The 14,554-nt window shown below is 39.1% G+C and overlaps 1 protein-coding gene across 2 annotated transcripts in view; it reads left to right on the forward strand.

Moving 5' to 3' along the window:
- Positions 1-14,554, forward strand: part of LOC311266887 (solute carrier family 12 member 7-like) — a 34,540-nt gene that overhangs the window by 1,861 nt on the left and 18,125 nt on the right. For both annotated transcript variants that reach the window (XM_084369521.1, XM_084369522.1), the window contains exons 2-4: positions 7,403-7,494; positions 8,700-8,831; positions 14,331-14,477. In XM_084369521.1, the coding sequence (XP_084225647.1) occupies positions 7,403-7,494; positions 8,700-8,831; positions 14,331-14,477 (371 nt within the window). The remainder of the gene's footprint in view (positions 1-7,402; positions 7,495-8,699; positions 8,832-14,330; positions 14,478-14,554) is intronic.

A 14,554-nucleotide genomic window follows, 5' to 3' on the forward strand; every position in this document is an offset into this window, starting at 1 on the left:
AAATTGCCTAAATAAAAGCCAGCTGCCTTTTTCTCCCAGAAGTTAGAAATATAAACTGTACACAAATAATACAAATTGGTGTTTTGTGTGATTTTTCAAAATAGAAAAAAATAAATAAATAAAAAAATGTTTTAGTTTTTTTTTAAATCGATTTTTGAAGTTTATGAATCGATTTAGAATCGTGGATGATTAGAATCGCGATTCTAATGTGAATTGATTTTTTCCCCCACCCCTACAAACAAATATGATTTTTTCCTAAACCTAACCAGACCATAAGCACCGTGTTGGCACAATATAACATTGAAAACTGAACCTAAAGAAACATAAAGAGATGTACATTTTTAATCTGTGGTTTGCGGACACATACACTGCCAACATTAATTGCGGTGATTGGTTGGTAATGATCATAGGCTGTGTCAAAAATCACTTTCTTGAATCCTAGGGATTATCATTATTTGTCCTTGTCACTGCTAGGCGTAGAACACTTAAAATACATAATATATAATATATAATATACCAGCAAAGACCAAACACAACTTGAATATTTTAGCACCAGCAATCCTGCTGTCCTTAAACACTGATGATACAGTGCTGTGTGCACTACCACTTAACAACTTAACTTAACAAGTATGACAAAATACAGCTTTACAGGCAGAACCTTTATTCTTGTTCAGCTGAGGTATGTCCCTGAGGCTGCAGTGCTAAGCCTTCGGCAGCAATGCCACAACATTGGACAAAATGGCACTGACTCTTCCTGAGCCTTAAACTCAGTAGGAAACTCGAGGTTGGTTGAGGTTATTCCCTAGAGTCTGGTTTTCAGGCCCTCCAACTCCTGACAGAGGGCACCCTGCTTTTCCCTCAGCGTCCAAATCAGCTCCTGATCCTCTCTGATCCTTTTGATGTCGGACCTTTTCTCACTTTATCCTCTGCCTCAAGTTGTTGCTGATGTCTGTTCATTGAGGCAACTGCTCAGTTAGCTCTACTTTCCTGAGTTTGCTCATTCTGGAGCTTGTTGGTCCAGTGTTTTACCTGGGTCTGACTGCCATCTCTGTTGAAAGTTTTCAGTCTCTCAAAGGTGTGTGTCGCCTGTTGACAGGTGTGAAATGATTAAAAGATCCTAAATCTTAAAGAGGTGAAATTCAATGATTCTTACAGGATTATTCTTAAATAATATTTAGAAGTAGCTGCTTTTTGTAACTCCAGATAGCCTAAAGCCATGGATAGATTATGAGACAAGGGGCACCTGGACACAGACACCTAAAGTACAAGACACACAGAAAGCTTATTTTGCATAATTTAGCAGCATTTTAGTCATGTGCCATCTCAGTTGTTGTACGTCTTGTTTTGCATCTCTTTCTCGTTGTGTTGTGTCTCTTTGTGTCCGGTCAAGAGAACAAGAAATGTTAAAAGTCACTTCATACAGAGGCTCTATACTTGGAAGGCCTGTTCAGTAATCCATTATTATACTAGCAGGCATGCTACTACTACTTGTTGTGACTCTGGTAGCAGCAACCCTGGCCAAACTTTGGGCCCCGCCACTATTGCCATGCTAAGCTTTACTCAGCTAGCTTTAACATGATATAGCTCTCTTGCTTTAGCTGTATAGTATGTCAGACAGTGCAGTGAGTGTGATGGTAGATTACCATATACCATCTATATTGTTAAGGCAGGTAGCTAGAACAGCAGTTTGCCATGAATTTATGCTCTGTTTTGTAGTGACTACAGATTCAAAAATCTTTTTTCAAAGACATTACAAGTCTGACAGTTTTGACTAAATTGTGCGCTGCGTTTTGCCATTATTTTTAAAGCAAATTAATATGGTAGTTTTTATTGGGTCAGGATCCAACTGTACCAAGAGATATAGGCGTAAATGAGAGATGTAAAACTATAGGGAAGTGAAAACACAATGAGGGAAAAGGGGTTAGCGATGTGGTGTTGGCAAGTGTATGGCCCTTATTTATACAATGTGCTTGGTTGTTAATTTAATATTTTCTGTGTTTGAAGTTACAAAGGTCTATCTGGGTTAACCCTTTCCCTAACCTTCTCTCTGCCTCTGTCATTTGAGCTGCTGTAAAAATTGAATTTCCCTGGTGCAGGATCAATAAAGGGTTTTTCTGGTCTTATCTTATCTTGTCTTGTCTTGTCTGATTTACATCATTTGGTTCTGCAGAGTTGTTGGGTTGTTCAAACATGCATGAATTTTTCCGGAACCTGGAATGTTGGCACATCAATAGCTCTGTTTCCATTTAACAGTCAAATGAATTTGAAGCAAATTTTTGAAATAGTACATAAAAATTTGAATAAGGTGTGTTTTCATAAACTAGTTCGGAGCGACTGATCTAAACTTTGCATAGTTTCATGAGAAGGTGGTGACCAAGGTTAGGTTATGCATGGATGTAATAAACTCAGTAGACGAAGAAATGGCTTTTCCAAAAACGGCAAAAACCACGTCGAGCAAACGTATAAGTTTTTTCTAACCATGCCGTTTCCTCTCTTCGAAAGTACATAACATTTAACCATATTATAAGTCTTTATAAACGTGTTTCAGTACAACTTTGTCCATCATTTAGCTGTAACCAAATTGTCTTATTTGTCCTTAACTTCTTATTTTAATAAGACAGTTACTGAAAACAATTGCTCATTGTTTGTAGGACTCTTCAGTCCAAATGTCAGGCATACACAGCCTTAGTACAGGGTTTTCCCAATAAAAAATTAAAAGGAATGAGGACTCTAGTCTGGCCCTTCAGAAAAATACATTAAAAAGCCTTCTTTTTATCGCAGGTGGTAAAGGTCTCAAAGCCAGAGAGCACTGTAGGTATCATAAATCCCTTTATTAGTGGCAGTTCAGTGGGTACTTTTACCTTTACCTAGTTTTCACTGTAAAGTCACAGAACAGTGCTCAAGAGGACACACACCAGTATTCACACAGTGCTGATTAGACAAGATGCCACCTGTACAGACCATAACATCTTAGTACCATCATTTTCCAAAGCAGTATCGTATGACCACTTTGCATGTTTCATTTTTTGCTGCTCAGCAGGTTTTGCAGGAGCCTCTATTTTATAACTCAAAACCAATCAAACAAGAAAGCTAATAAATGTTCATGAACCGTAGTGACTTGAGCGTGAGTAGGAGTATTAAATATGTAGCCATCAATGTTCTGCCTCTGTTGTAATGACTGAACCACAACCACATACCCCTGTCTCTGGAGTAACTTCCAATAGTCAATGTAAACAGTTTGGATTGTGTTTGTTAAGGGCTCTCAGTACCATTCCCTAATCATCATGTCCTCTCCATCGGGCATCTACTGAGCACTTCTACTGTGCAGAGGAAAAGGATGTTAATCATGTAGCATGATTTCTTAAGTGTTGGCCTGGTGGGGTGGGCCAACTGCCAACAGAAGCTGCCATCCTGCTTCAAAGCTCCTCCTGTGCAGTGATTATAAAGGAAGTGTATTTTTAGGTAGGTCCCATGTAACTTTTCTTTAGCTGGACTGTCACGTGTGACGCCTCAACAAGCCGGTTTGACACTCTCTAAACTGTACAGGGTGTGCATGGTTATGGGTTTGTGAATCTGACGCTTCACTTGACTTCCGTTGGACCAATTATATGACTTAGACTTTGACTAATTGCCACAACAAAGCTTTGGCACTCCACCTCTCTGATAATTCACAATGGCAGCAATAAAGAACATTTTAACTTAAGCACCCAAAAATCCTCAATTCAAAAAAGCAACCAAGAGATACAAAAGATGTAGTAAAACGGTACACATCTAAACAAGCTAGCAGATGTTACCTTTTCGTAATAGGAATTTAGCCATTTAGCACCAGAACTTGCTCCCCCACGTGCCAGTGTTCAACCGAAACAAGATTCCTTCAGCACTATTTTGCAGGGGTAATACAAACAAGCCAGAGCAATTCCCCCAGTACTGTAATGGTAATGCCTGCAGGCAAACATTTCTCAAGCACTGACACAGCGCTGTGGAGATAGGTCTGGCTATGCACAAATTTTTATGACTCAGCTTTCTCTTGAAGTAAAAGTCCTGTTACTGTTAAGGTTAATTTATCACATCACTTCAACTGGGGACATTGGATCCATCTGCAGAGTTGGCATTCAGTGTTAACATAGACATCCAACAAATACATCTTAGTATCCTTTTTTTGTCTTATGTTAATCATTTGGCAGCTTGTTGTGTTATTCTGTGTTCTACATAGTATGATGTACTGGTGACCTGAGCGTCTTGGACACCCTGCTGTTGTATATATAGAAATAAGGACATCTGCTGGTTAACATGATTACTGCATGGGAAGCTTTTCAATTTCTTGGATTTTGAAATAAAAAAAACTGCTTCTGAGTATTAGAGAAATACATTTTGTGCACACTTGAAGTGGAAGCTGTGTTCTTGTATCTATATGTTTGACACTTCATAATTCCCTCTGTCATTTTTCATCTCTTTTGTTGCAGCAATATTCAACACATGTTCAGGATTAATTAGATTTTGTTAAAATTAGTAGAAGTAGTTTGTATTGAAGGTCAAAGTTAGTGTTAGTTGAAGTTTGTTGGAGTTGGATGAAGGTTCACACACGTACAGTAACATGCTGTACTGTATATGTGTGTTACTCTGACTCAACAGTCCAACAGACCAAATTTCATAATATTATTTTTTCATATTTACTATATGCTTTGCTGACAAAAATACAGTAAAGCTAAAGAGACAAATCATCAATTCATTTGCTGAAAGTGTACTCTGTGCTCAAAGAATTCCTATTTTAAAGATGTGGGCCAAAAGCATGGTTTGTAACATCAAAAATAGTTGTAGGAGACATCTCCTGTCAAGTAGTGGAACTTGACAGTAGATGGAGAGGAAAAATTGACAAATTATATATTCAACTGTGGGAAAGGAAGTAGGTGTCATTTAAAGAACTTTCTTTGTGAAAAAAAAAACATATCAGAAACACATTATTAGTCAAAGTGCTTTTATATGCATCTTAAAGGAGGAAAATATGTAAGATACGGAAAGAATTTAAATTTAAAACAAAACAAAAATGAACAGATATTGTCAACACAATATGAAGACACATGTATTGTGTTGCAGAGATGTATACTGAGGTTCATATGCTAACCAGCAGCCCACTGCCCATTCTGTCTCATACCACGTTGACCGGCTCTACGCCTGCTGCTAATCCCTAACTCTCTCTTGCTCATCTGCCGCTTTATATGGCATCTGTGCTTGTTGTGTCTTCTGGTACTGTGTCACTGTAAATCACCTCTGTAGCGGCTGTATCACCTGTCTGTTAACTGACCTCCACTGAAGCTGAGCCCTGTTGCCACTTAGCTCCATGGCTAACTGGGCTACTTGCTAACGGCAGTTAGTCGCTACAACCAAAGATTGGGTACAGCAAAGAGTAGCCTAGAGAGCAGCAGTTATAGGTTATGCTGCCCCCTATAGTTTAGGAGCTACCTTCAAATTCTGGTCATTTCTTCCTAAATACATCGGTAAGTATGATTAGTAGGTATGATAACTTCATTATTGTTGTTTACACACCACATCCTGCCCCCTTGTCTTTTCATTCAAAGGGAATGCAAAGGTAACTCTAAATGCATCAGGTACCGTATGAGTTTTGAAATATACATTAGTGTGACATAGTTTATTACAGCTGAGCTTACTTGATGTTTCCCAGGTGTTTCTTTATGGTTTATTTCTATTAATATTACCAATGGGATCACAAGAGTTCACAAGAGTTAGACTGCCATATTCCTAACACAGTGATCAGATAGACACTATCTTGTTATTTTATGTACTTGTCACAAGCTATCATCCTAAAGTCAACCTCCTTTCCTTTTGTACAATGTGATGTTTTCCCTTACGTCATTCATATTCCCATGACAATCAAAGCAACAGCCGAGGATGGATTCAAAGTGGCTGGAGAATGCCGCAAAATTAACACTGATAACAGATCTAACCCTGACATGAACTTTTGCACAATGGGGTTTTAGATTTGCCCATAAAGACCCTTTAGTTTGTTGAAAGGAAAGTTCTGGCTTGGAGCCCACTGTTGGCACAAATATAAGCAAAACCAGCCGTCATACTTAAATAATCCACCCAGCTCCTTTTTTGCATGCTAGATTTTGTTATAATCCCCACAATATCATGTGCATCCACAGTGTACTGTTCTTCTCATTGATCTCTGAACAACTGTTAGGCCTTGGGTTATTCAAGGCAATAAAGACAACATTGTAGTAGTTTGATGACATACCAAAAACGTATGAACTGAGATCGCTGCATGAAAGCCAGGCGCAACAGAAACCAAATATAGAAGCAGCTTGAAAGGCATATATTGATGTTACCCTCATGCTGCTTTGTCTTTTCAAGGGTGTACAAAAGCAGATTGTAGCAAAAGGCTAAACTGTGGGCACAGCCTTTGTCTGCCATAAAACTCAAACTTTTGACCCCCAATTCTCAATAAACAGTATTGGACTCTTAACTTATCCAGGTTCCTTTTAAATGAAATGTTTTTAATTTTAAATTCATTTTACATTAAAGTTTAAGTGGAGTTCACCATAATTATATTTCCACACAGCAACATTTCAAAAAATGGCTGATTAAGAACAATTATGACAGCGAGGACACCACCAGATAGTTTGATCTCACATTCCTCAAAACAGAAGTCAACTGAAAACAGACCTTGACATTTTTATTCATAGTAAAGTAATTAAGTAATTAAAATGAGTAATCAAACTCAAAGGTGGCATTGTATTTATACAATATATTTCGATTGATAACACTGAAATCATTGGTCATGTCTGACAAAAGCTCACTGATATGAGCGCTGCAGCTGTTTTAGCTAATGTTAACGTGAGCTTTACAGGGTGTGCTGCCTCACAGCTTTTGTTTCTGAAGGTTTGATCTGCTGCCAGTCATTTTCTTTCAAATTTAAAAAAACGACCTGCCTTGCTAACTGGAAAATGCCACGATCAGCTAACACTAATAGCCTACAAGACACTCTGCTGGTCTTCCTGAAGCACACAAAAGACAGTCTTCTAGCTATAATTTGTGGTGTTGGCAGACAACATGACTTTCATTTTGACTAGCCTATGTGTTAACAAAAACTATATGGTCCATGTGGGAGATGCTGCGTTTTCAGCCATCCTATTTGGCTAACAATGACACAAATGAGATGCTACTAAAATCCAGTTTGAATGACACACAGGGATCACTCTACAATCACTCTTACATGTCTTGTTCACTACCACTACTGTAAATACAGCTCTACTAGGAATACCACTGCAGTACAACTAGTGCTGCTACAGCATATTACATGCCTGATGATCCTGCTGCCGCTGTTCTCTTGCTGCTCTACCATATCTTACAACATGTGTGTTTTTCTTTTATATTCCACCAGGAGAAGACAACCAGAGAGACTCCAGTCCATTCATCAACTCAGACGATGACGGAGAACACTTTTATGAGGGCAAGAACATGGCCCTGTTTGAGGTAAGACAACAGTTGTATTACTCCAAATGTACACTGTGAAAGCATTTGAGGCACATATCAAAAAACTGTACAGTCAATTAAGCTTGTATGCTTAATTGTATTAGCTAATTCATGTTGCTTATGATCTATGGTACAAGAAGTTTATATCACTGCATGTTGTGTTACCTGACATTTATGAATTACTAATTACAGGTAAAATACTTAAAGTTGCTGGCATAGAAATTAAAGACATGTATATGATCACAAGGCGTGCAAAAGACAAATGCCCATCTAAGGAGAAGCTCTCAACAGAGGCCAAGGAGCGATTAATTACAAAATTTAGATAATAGTTAGATAATGGTGGGGAGGGATAGATAGGGTAAGGGTCAGCCAATGTCATACAAACAACATTTTGATTAATCATGTACATAACTGCAGTCACATATGCAAAATCAACATTTGCCTCTCATTTACTTCCATGCTATGGGAGTATATGAGCAAAAAAAAAAAACATTTGCATCCAAAGCAAATCCGCGACTTGGCTTCGCTGACTTCCAAGAATCACATGTGTGCACCGCCCACAGTGGGGGATTTTCCTCCGCCTGCATATGCATGTCTGACCACAGCCTAATTTATCTCCTGGTATCTAGCAAAAATGAAACACTAGAGCTAGCCTACCTTTATGTCTGACCGTATACTATGAATATTTTTTTTTTCTTATTCAATTTGCAGTGTTTTCTGTTAGTTCAGCAGTTTGTTTTGACACCTACAATAAGTAGTGATATCATTCTATGCATCCCTGTGTAACACATAATATGTTATAGCTGTCATATCTAGTCAAACTTACCATTTATCCCCCCATCTGTCTAAAAGTGAGAAAATGTCAAAGCTGACACAACAACAACAACACCTCCACATGATCTACATTTTGTTTGTTTGTTTGGTGGTTGTGCGATAGGCCGTTACAGCTCACTACACAACAGTGTTCAAAGACCATATTGAAGCTGAAGTTTAACCATGTTACACTAAGTGGATGAAAGTTGAGACTACCTATCTAAATTGTTGGTAATGGTGTACAGGTGATGGCTTGATGATGTCACATTCCCAATTCCTGTGAAAGTGTCCTTGCACCTGCTTGCATTATTGTACTGCGCTGATGTAGTTGATGGAACAGATTGTGCTTGCTTTAGTTAATGCATTTCTCTTCTCATTCTCTCTCTCTGCAGGAGGAAATTGACAGCACCCCTATGGTGGCATCCCTTCTCAACAAGCTGGCCAACTACACCAACCTGACCCAGGGTGTTCGTGAGCATGAGGAGGCAGAGAATGAGGATGGAGTTAGGAGGGTCACTGTCGTGGTACGGACTTCTTTTTTTGAGTGGGCATTGTCAGTTTCAGTTCAGGGGTACATGCAGTAGAAAACCAATTCTGCTTGGTTTCCTCTCATTCAAAGGGCACTCCAGCATAGAAAATACAGAAAACCTGCATTGGCAGTGGAATCTTTAGCATGAATAAGGCCACATTCAGACTGAGCCCTGCCTGAAAATACACAGCTCTCCAGTTCATTTGAATTTAGCTAGCCTTGAAAAAAGACACAATATTAAATGTATAACCTTCTGAGTTTCAGCAAATATCATTTCTGCTTTTCAGTTTTCAGTCTGTCGAGCTTTGTATATTGTTCACAGACCACTTTGATCTTTGGGATCATGAAGGGATAAAGCAGCCCATAAACATATCGAAAGAATGGAATGTATTGTCGAGATGTGCCGTTTCATCTTACGAGAATTATTAAGAACTAATTCATAATTTCCCTGAAGGACAAAAGACATAAACTGTTCTCCAAGCTGCTCAAGAGCATCAAGAGAGACTGGGCAATCTTTAATGTTCAGATTTGAGTTTAAGAGACGGCTGCAATGTTGTTGTTGTATGGTAATTAAAAACCATATGTACAGTAATGACGTAGGAATTACCACTAAGGGTAATCTTAGAATCTAGTGGAAAACATTAAATTCATCGTTGTGATGTTTTTGAGGGCCGGTTTTATCTTTTTCTTTACAGATTTGTTCCTCTATGATCATTTAACCATCATCTTGATGATATACAGGCTAAACAGAAAATCATAGGACAGGGACACATGTTTTGTGTGTGTGTGTGGCTCTGTATGCCCGTAAATCACATTAGTGCTGGCTTTGATTTAAGAGTGTGTACATGCATATCACTCAACAGTGTAGGTAACAGCCCTTTGCATAGTGCAATAATGGAACTCTGGTCCTTATCCTGTAAATGACAAGTAGGGCTGCAACTCATGGTTATTTTGATGATTGATGAATGACTTGGCATAACACGACTATTTTTTTTTAAGAAAGCCTTTTTGAATAGCCCTCTTCATCCAACCAGCATTCCAAACCTCTAAAAAGTAGACTATACCTAAAAAAAACTACCAAATATTCACATTAAGCTGGAACCTTTTTTTTTTGCAGTTTTGCTTCAACAATTACAGATTCATTCATTATTAAAATGGTTACAGATCAATTTTCTGTTATTCGACAATTCAACTAACGTAGTCCAGTCATTTGACTGAGTACTTCTATCTGAGAGAAACCTGAAGGAACAAAATCCCTGGCAAGCCTGTGTCTGCAATGAAGACCTCATTTCATTTAAAAAGCCATATTCAAAGGGAGTCCTACTAGTTTTCCATGTACTAACTGCTTGCCACAGCGGCATGGGTTCCAGCCTGGGGCCCTTGTTGCATGCCACCCCTGTGGCACCTGTTATATGTCCTGAAGGTCCAGTAGCTACACGCTATAACCATTTTCAGGGTGACTGACTGATAAATGGGGCTTTTCTACTGGCACTTTGGCCACGCCCAGTCAAACCATGTCGTTCTGTTATGCTTCTCTATTACCAATCTCACCAGACTGAGTTGAGCCTAGCCTGGCCTGAGATGGACCTACCCCTCAGTAGGGCCAAAGCAGGCTATGGCCAACCCATGATGACTCCTCGTCAGCCCTCAAACAAGACTGTTGCAATACTCAACACATGTTTTTGAAGGGACAGACATGAGAGAAAGACGTTCATAAAAGTCTCCGTACATTCAGTTCTCAGTAATTGTAATTGTAGTAAATGTTGTAGTTTCTAATTCAATCTCTGCGGTTTTAAGTTTAGTTTCGGGGGACTGTGAAGAATCTATTGGAAATTGGTAAGAGTACTTACAGCCGCTCCTTTGACCAATAATTAAGACAAGCACATCATCGGTTAAAGACACACCTTCATGCAGTTAGACCTGTTCTCATGAAAATGCAAATCCCTGCCCGGTTGGTGGAAGTGCTGATTAAAGCCAAGCCACCACATGTTGATGGAAAAGCCCCAACAGTAGAGTTCTTCAGTTTCTTTGATAACATACATGGGCTGTTGCATGAAGCCATGTGAAAGGTTTACTATACAGAACAAAAACAAAGTTAAGAAGAAGAGGAAGTGGGAAAGATAGCAAGAGAGGGGAGGACAGGGGGATTTTAAGGCAGATGGTGAGAGATAACATATTCTGACCTTGAAATCTATCCATATTGAAACGCTTGGGGTTCATGTGACAGATCTTTCAGAAAGCAGTGAGGGCCAACCTCACACCCAGTAAATGTGCAATACATTAAGATGAGATGTAAGATAAGGTATTTGTCCGAAGGGAAATTGCTGTGCAACAGCTGCAGTACAAAATAGAGAAAAGTGCAAATATGAACAAAGAGAGCTGCAAATGAAATGTACACAATGTCAGATATGTTATTTACAATGCCTGTTGACCCAAACACAACTGATTGATAACATAACACCTGTAGTGGGCCCACTCAGACATCAGCTAACCTAACACTGTTTCTGTGACCTTGATAAGTACTTGTTATCAACCTTTGAACAAAGGCCCAAGATCAATCACATCTCCTCTGTGCTTATCCTGCTGTGTGGTGGAAATAACCTGCTCGGCGTGGGAAAAAGACCTGATATCACAAACACTTGACTACTAACATCCATGTTAAGGTTGTGATCAGAAAAGACATTTTCCTCCAGTCAAATACAAACCAAACTCTGATCTCAAAAGAGTGTATGGCAGACCCTCTTCTACGTCAGTCACCTTGTTGTTGCTTGTTGGCTAACAGTGGTTCAGCCCCCTCAAAGAGAAGAGGTGTGGGACGTTGTGTTTGAGCGCCAAGTGGAGGTGGAGAGTGGAGGTGTTTCCTCCCTCTTGTGCCAGCTGGCTCACCTGTTGCTGATAGTAGTCAGACTGAAACAGAACAGAGCTGCATGTTAATATGCACTTAAAGCCACTGGTGACAGTCTTTTTTAACAGTTTCCTTTTCCCAGTCTGGGATGATGCTATCACACAGTATTTATAAGGACACTGAGTAAGTTATGTATAATTTGGATATCATCTGGACTGTAAAATGTGCTGTGTGTGGGAATAAATGGACTGTAAAAATCCCTGTAAGACAATCCCTGTAGTTGTTGTTCCATTGTACTTACAGGGTGCTCATGTAATCATTCTCAGTCTGAGGACAAAACCTCATTGCTCTCAATAACTATACACTGCTGACAGAAAGGGTTTGACTGAGCCAAATGAAATGATGAAATCAATAAGACTATACAACAATACTATCCTCCTTGGTAGTGTTGCTCACACAGAACATCATACAGAGTCTGTGGGTGAACGCAGCTGAACCTTGGACTGTAGCTTTGAGTAGAGGCATTGATGATGTTTCCCTGAAACCCGCCCCCTGAATGATAGCTCTGTTTTTTCTTTAAGAGAGCACCAAAAGAGATCAGCAGCCTGAGAGCAAAGGGAACGAAACAGATCAAGCTGAGTGGGTGAGAGGGAGAAAAAGTAAGACAAGAGAGAAGATGTGGGAGATCTGGAAGTCACCGTCAGGCATTTCACAGCATTTCGACAGACAACTGAGTGCAGTGGAGAAGGCACAGGACAAAGTGTTTGTAACTCGAAAAGTGGTATGTAGATTTGGTTTTGGGGGGCGAAGTAGTAGAAGTGTAACGTACCTGTGCAGCGTGATGCATACTGAGATCATGTTAGTGTGACCGTAGGAGCTCAAGCCAGATCGATTTGCTTAAAAGTTGATGTTGTGGTCAATATTTTACCCAAATATCCTGCAACGCATTAAGATTTAGAAGGTTAGAAGTTTTTTTGGTTTGTTTTTTTTCGTTGGTGTATTTTATTCAGGAATCTGTTGCATTGAAAGGAAGATAACATTTAAATAATTTTAAGAAACATTTTTTTTTCTTCACACAGATATTTGAGGTTTAACATAAAATAAATAATTCATTCATGTTTTAATTACACCAGGAGTAAAATTAAAATCTACCTTGACAACAATTAGGGTTCTTGGTGTGCATCTGTAAATGACGATTTCACTGTCAATTGAATTTCTTTTACTTTTCTCTGGACATTTTTGTTTTATTTCTTCCTGTTTGAGCTGGTTTTTGTTACACCTTCAACTAAAACACCCAGTTGCCTAAATCAACCTTGTAGGGTACAGTAGGGCCATAAACAGTGTTGTGTTGTGCCACAGTATTTAAAAAAGTCACCCTCCACTAGAAAATGTGTTTTGCATATTGTTCCCTCAACTGGAAGTTTGTGCAGAATGATGTATGTGCACAGTTTGTCTTCATATTGATGGACTAAAAGAGAAAAGTTTTTATATGCCCACCTTAAATCTCATTTTAACATGCTAAAATAGGTACATGTTGATGCTTGACATGTTTGGAGCCAATTGTGGTCCAGAATGCAACTAACAGAGTATGTGTTAGTTTTGACACTTACTGCACACACACACACACACACACACACACACACACACACACACACACACTTCAGTGATGCAGGAGACATCTTGCATTGTAAAATGAGCAACATTTGCATCCACATAGAATTTGTCAATGACTGAGGGGGACCAGATGTACGTATGATGTATGTAAAGACTCATACAAAAGTAATCCCTCTCAATCAGCATCTGTGACCCGCCAGAAATTTGGGGCAGTGTCTGTATATGCAGAGAAACTGCCCTCTACCTTTATTTTCCCACTCGATAGTCGAGTATTGAGTATCATTCGCATTCACATCAATGTTGGTTAGCCAACGATTTTGACCCAAAGCGTTGGGTTCTGACAACCTTGGAATGAGACTCATCAATCAACTGTCTTTCACCTTTAAATGGTACGTTTACGAAACAGCAACCAACCAATCCTGCATAGTATATCTTTAACTTTCTTTTTGGAAAAAAACCTATCCGACACAAATTATTATTAAAAACTGAGCACATTTCCCATGTCTTTAATCATGTAGGAGCAGATCTTTGACATTTTGAAAAAGGTTCTCACGTCTCAGTTTCTAGCCATTGTGTTAAATAAGACCCTGATATTGCGTATTGCCTTTAAGGAGAAATGGGAATTCTACCAGACTTTACAACAGCTTTAATTGTTGCATGCCCACTTAAGTTGCAGTAGTGAATATTACATATGATAAACACATGTGAACAAAGAACAATTACTTTACTACCTCATAACAAGTCAAAGGAAAAAAAGCTAATTTCAACTGCCTTAAATAAAGGGAATCCAAAGATTTCAGAAGAGAAGTCAGTATTTTTGTCCATTTGTGTCACTATTAAAACACGTCATGGTAAAGGTTTGGCTTGCTTAATCACACTTCTTGCAGATCACAACAAAATAATTAAGGATATGATGCACCAGATAGTTGAATTGTTGACATTTCACTGTAATTGTCCTCTCCTCCCCGCCTGTCTCATCTGTGTAGTCGGTTAATTCTCATCTGTGTGCATGTGTGTGTGTTTACCCATCCACAGGTCCCACAGATGGGAACCTTCATTGGAGTTTACCTGCCCTGCATGCAGAACATCCTGGGTGTGATTCTCTTTCTGCGTCTCACCTGGATCGTTGGTACAGCAGGAATCCTTGGGTCCTTCGCAATCGTCTCCATGTGCTGCATCTGTGTGAGTTATTTATGAATCCAACTACTCAACATACTGCCTTCCTGCTGACAATAAGTAGGAAGACATATGTCCTTAAT

This window comes from Pagrus pagrus (assembly GCF_965226575.1).
Source record: "Pagrus pagrus genome assembly, chromosome: 12".
Lineage (NCBI taxonomy): Eukaryota > Metazoa > Chordata > Actinopteri > Spariformes > Sparidae > Pagrus > Pagrus pagrus.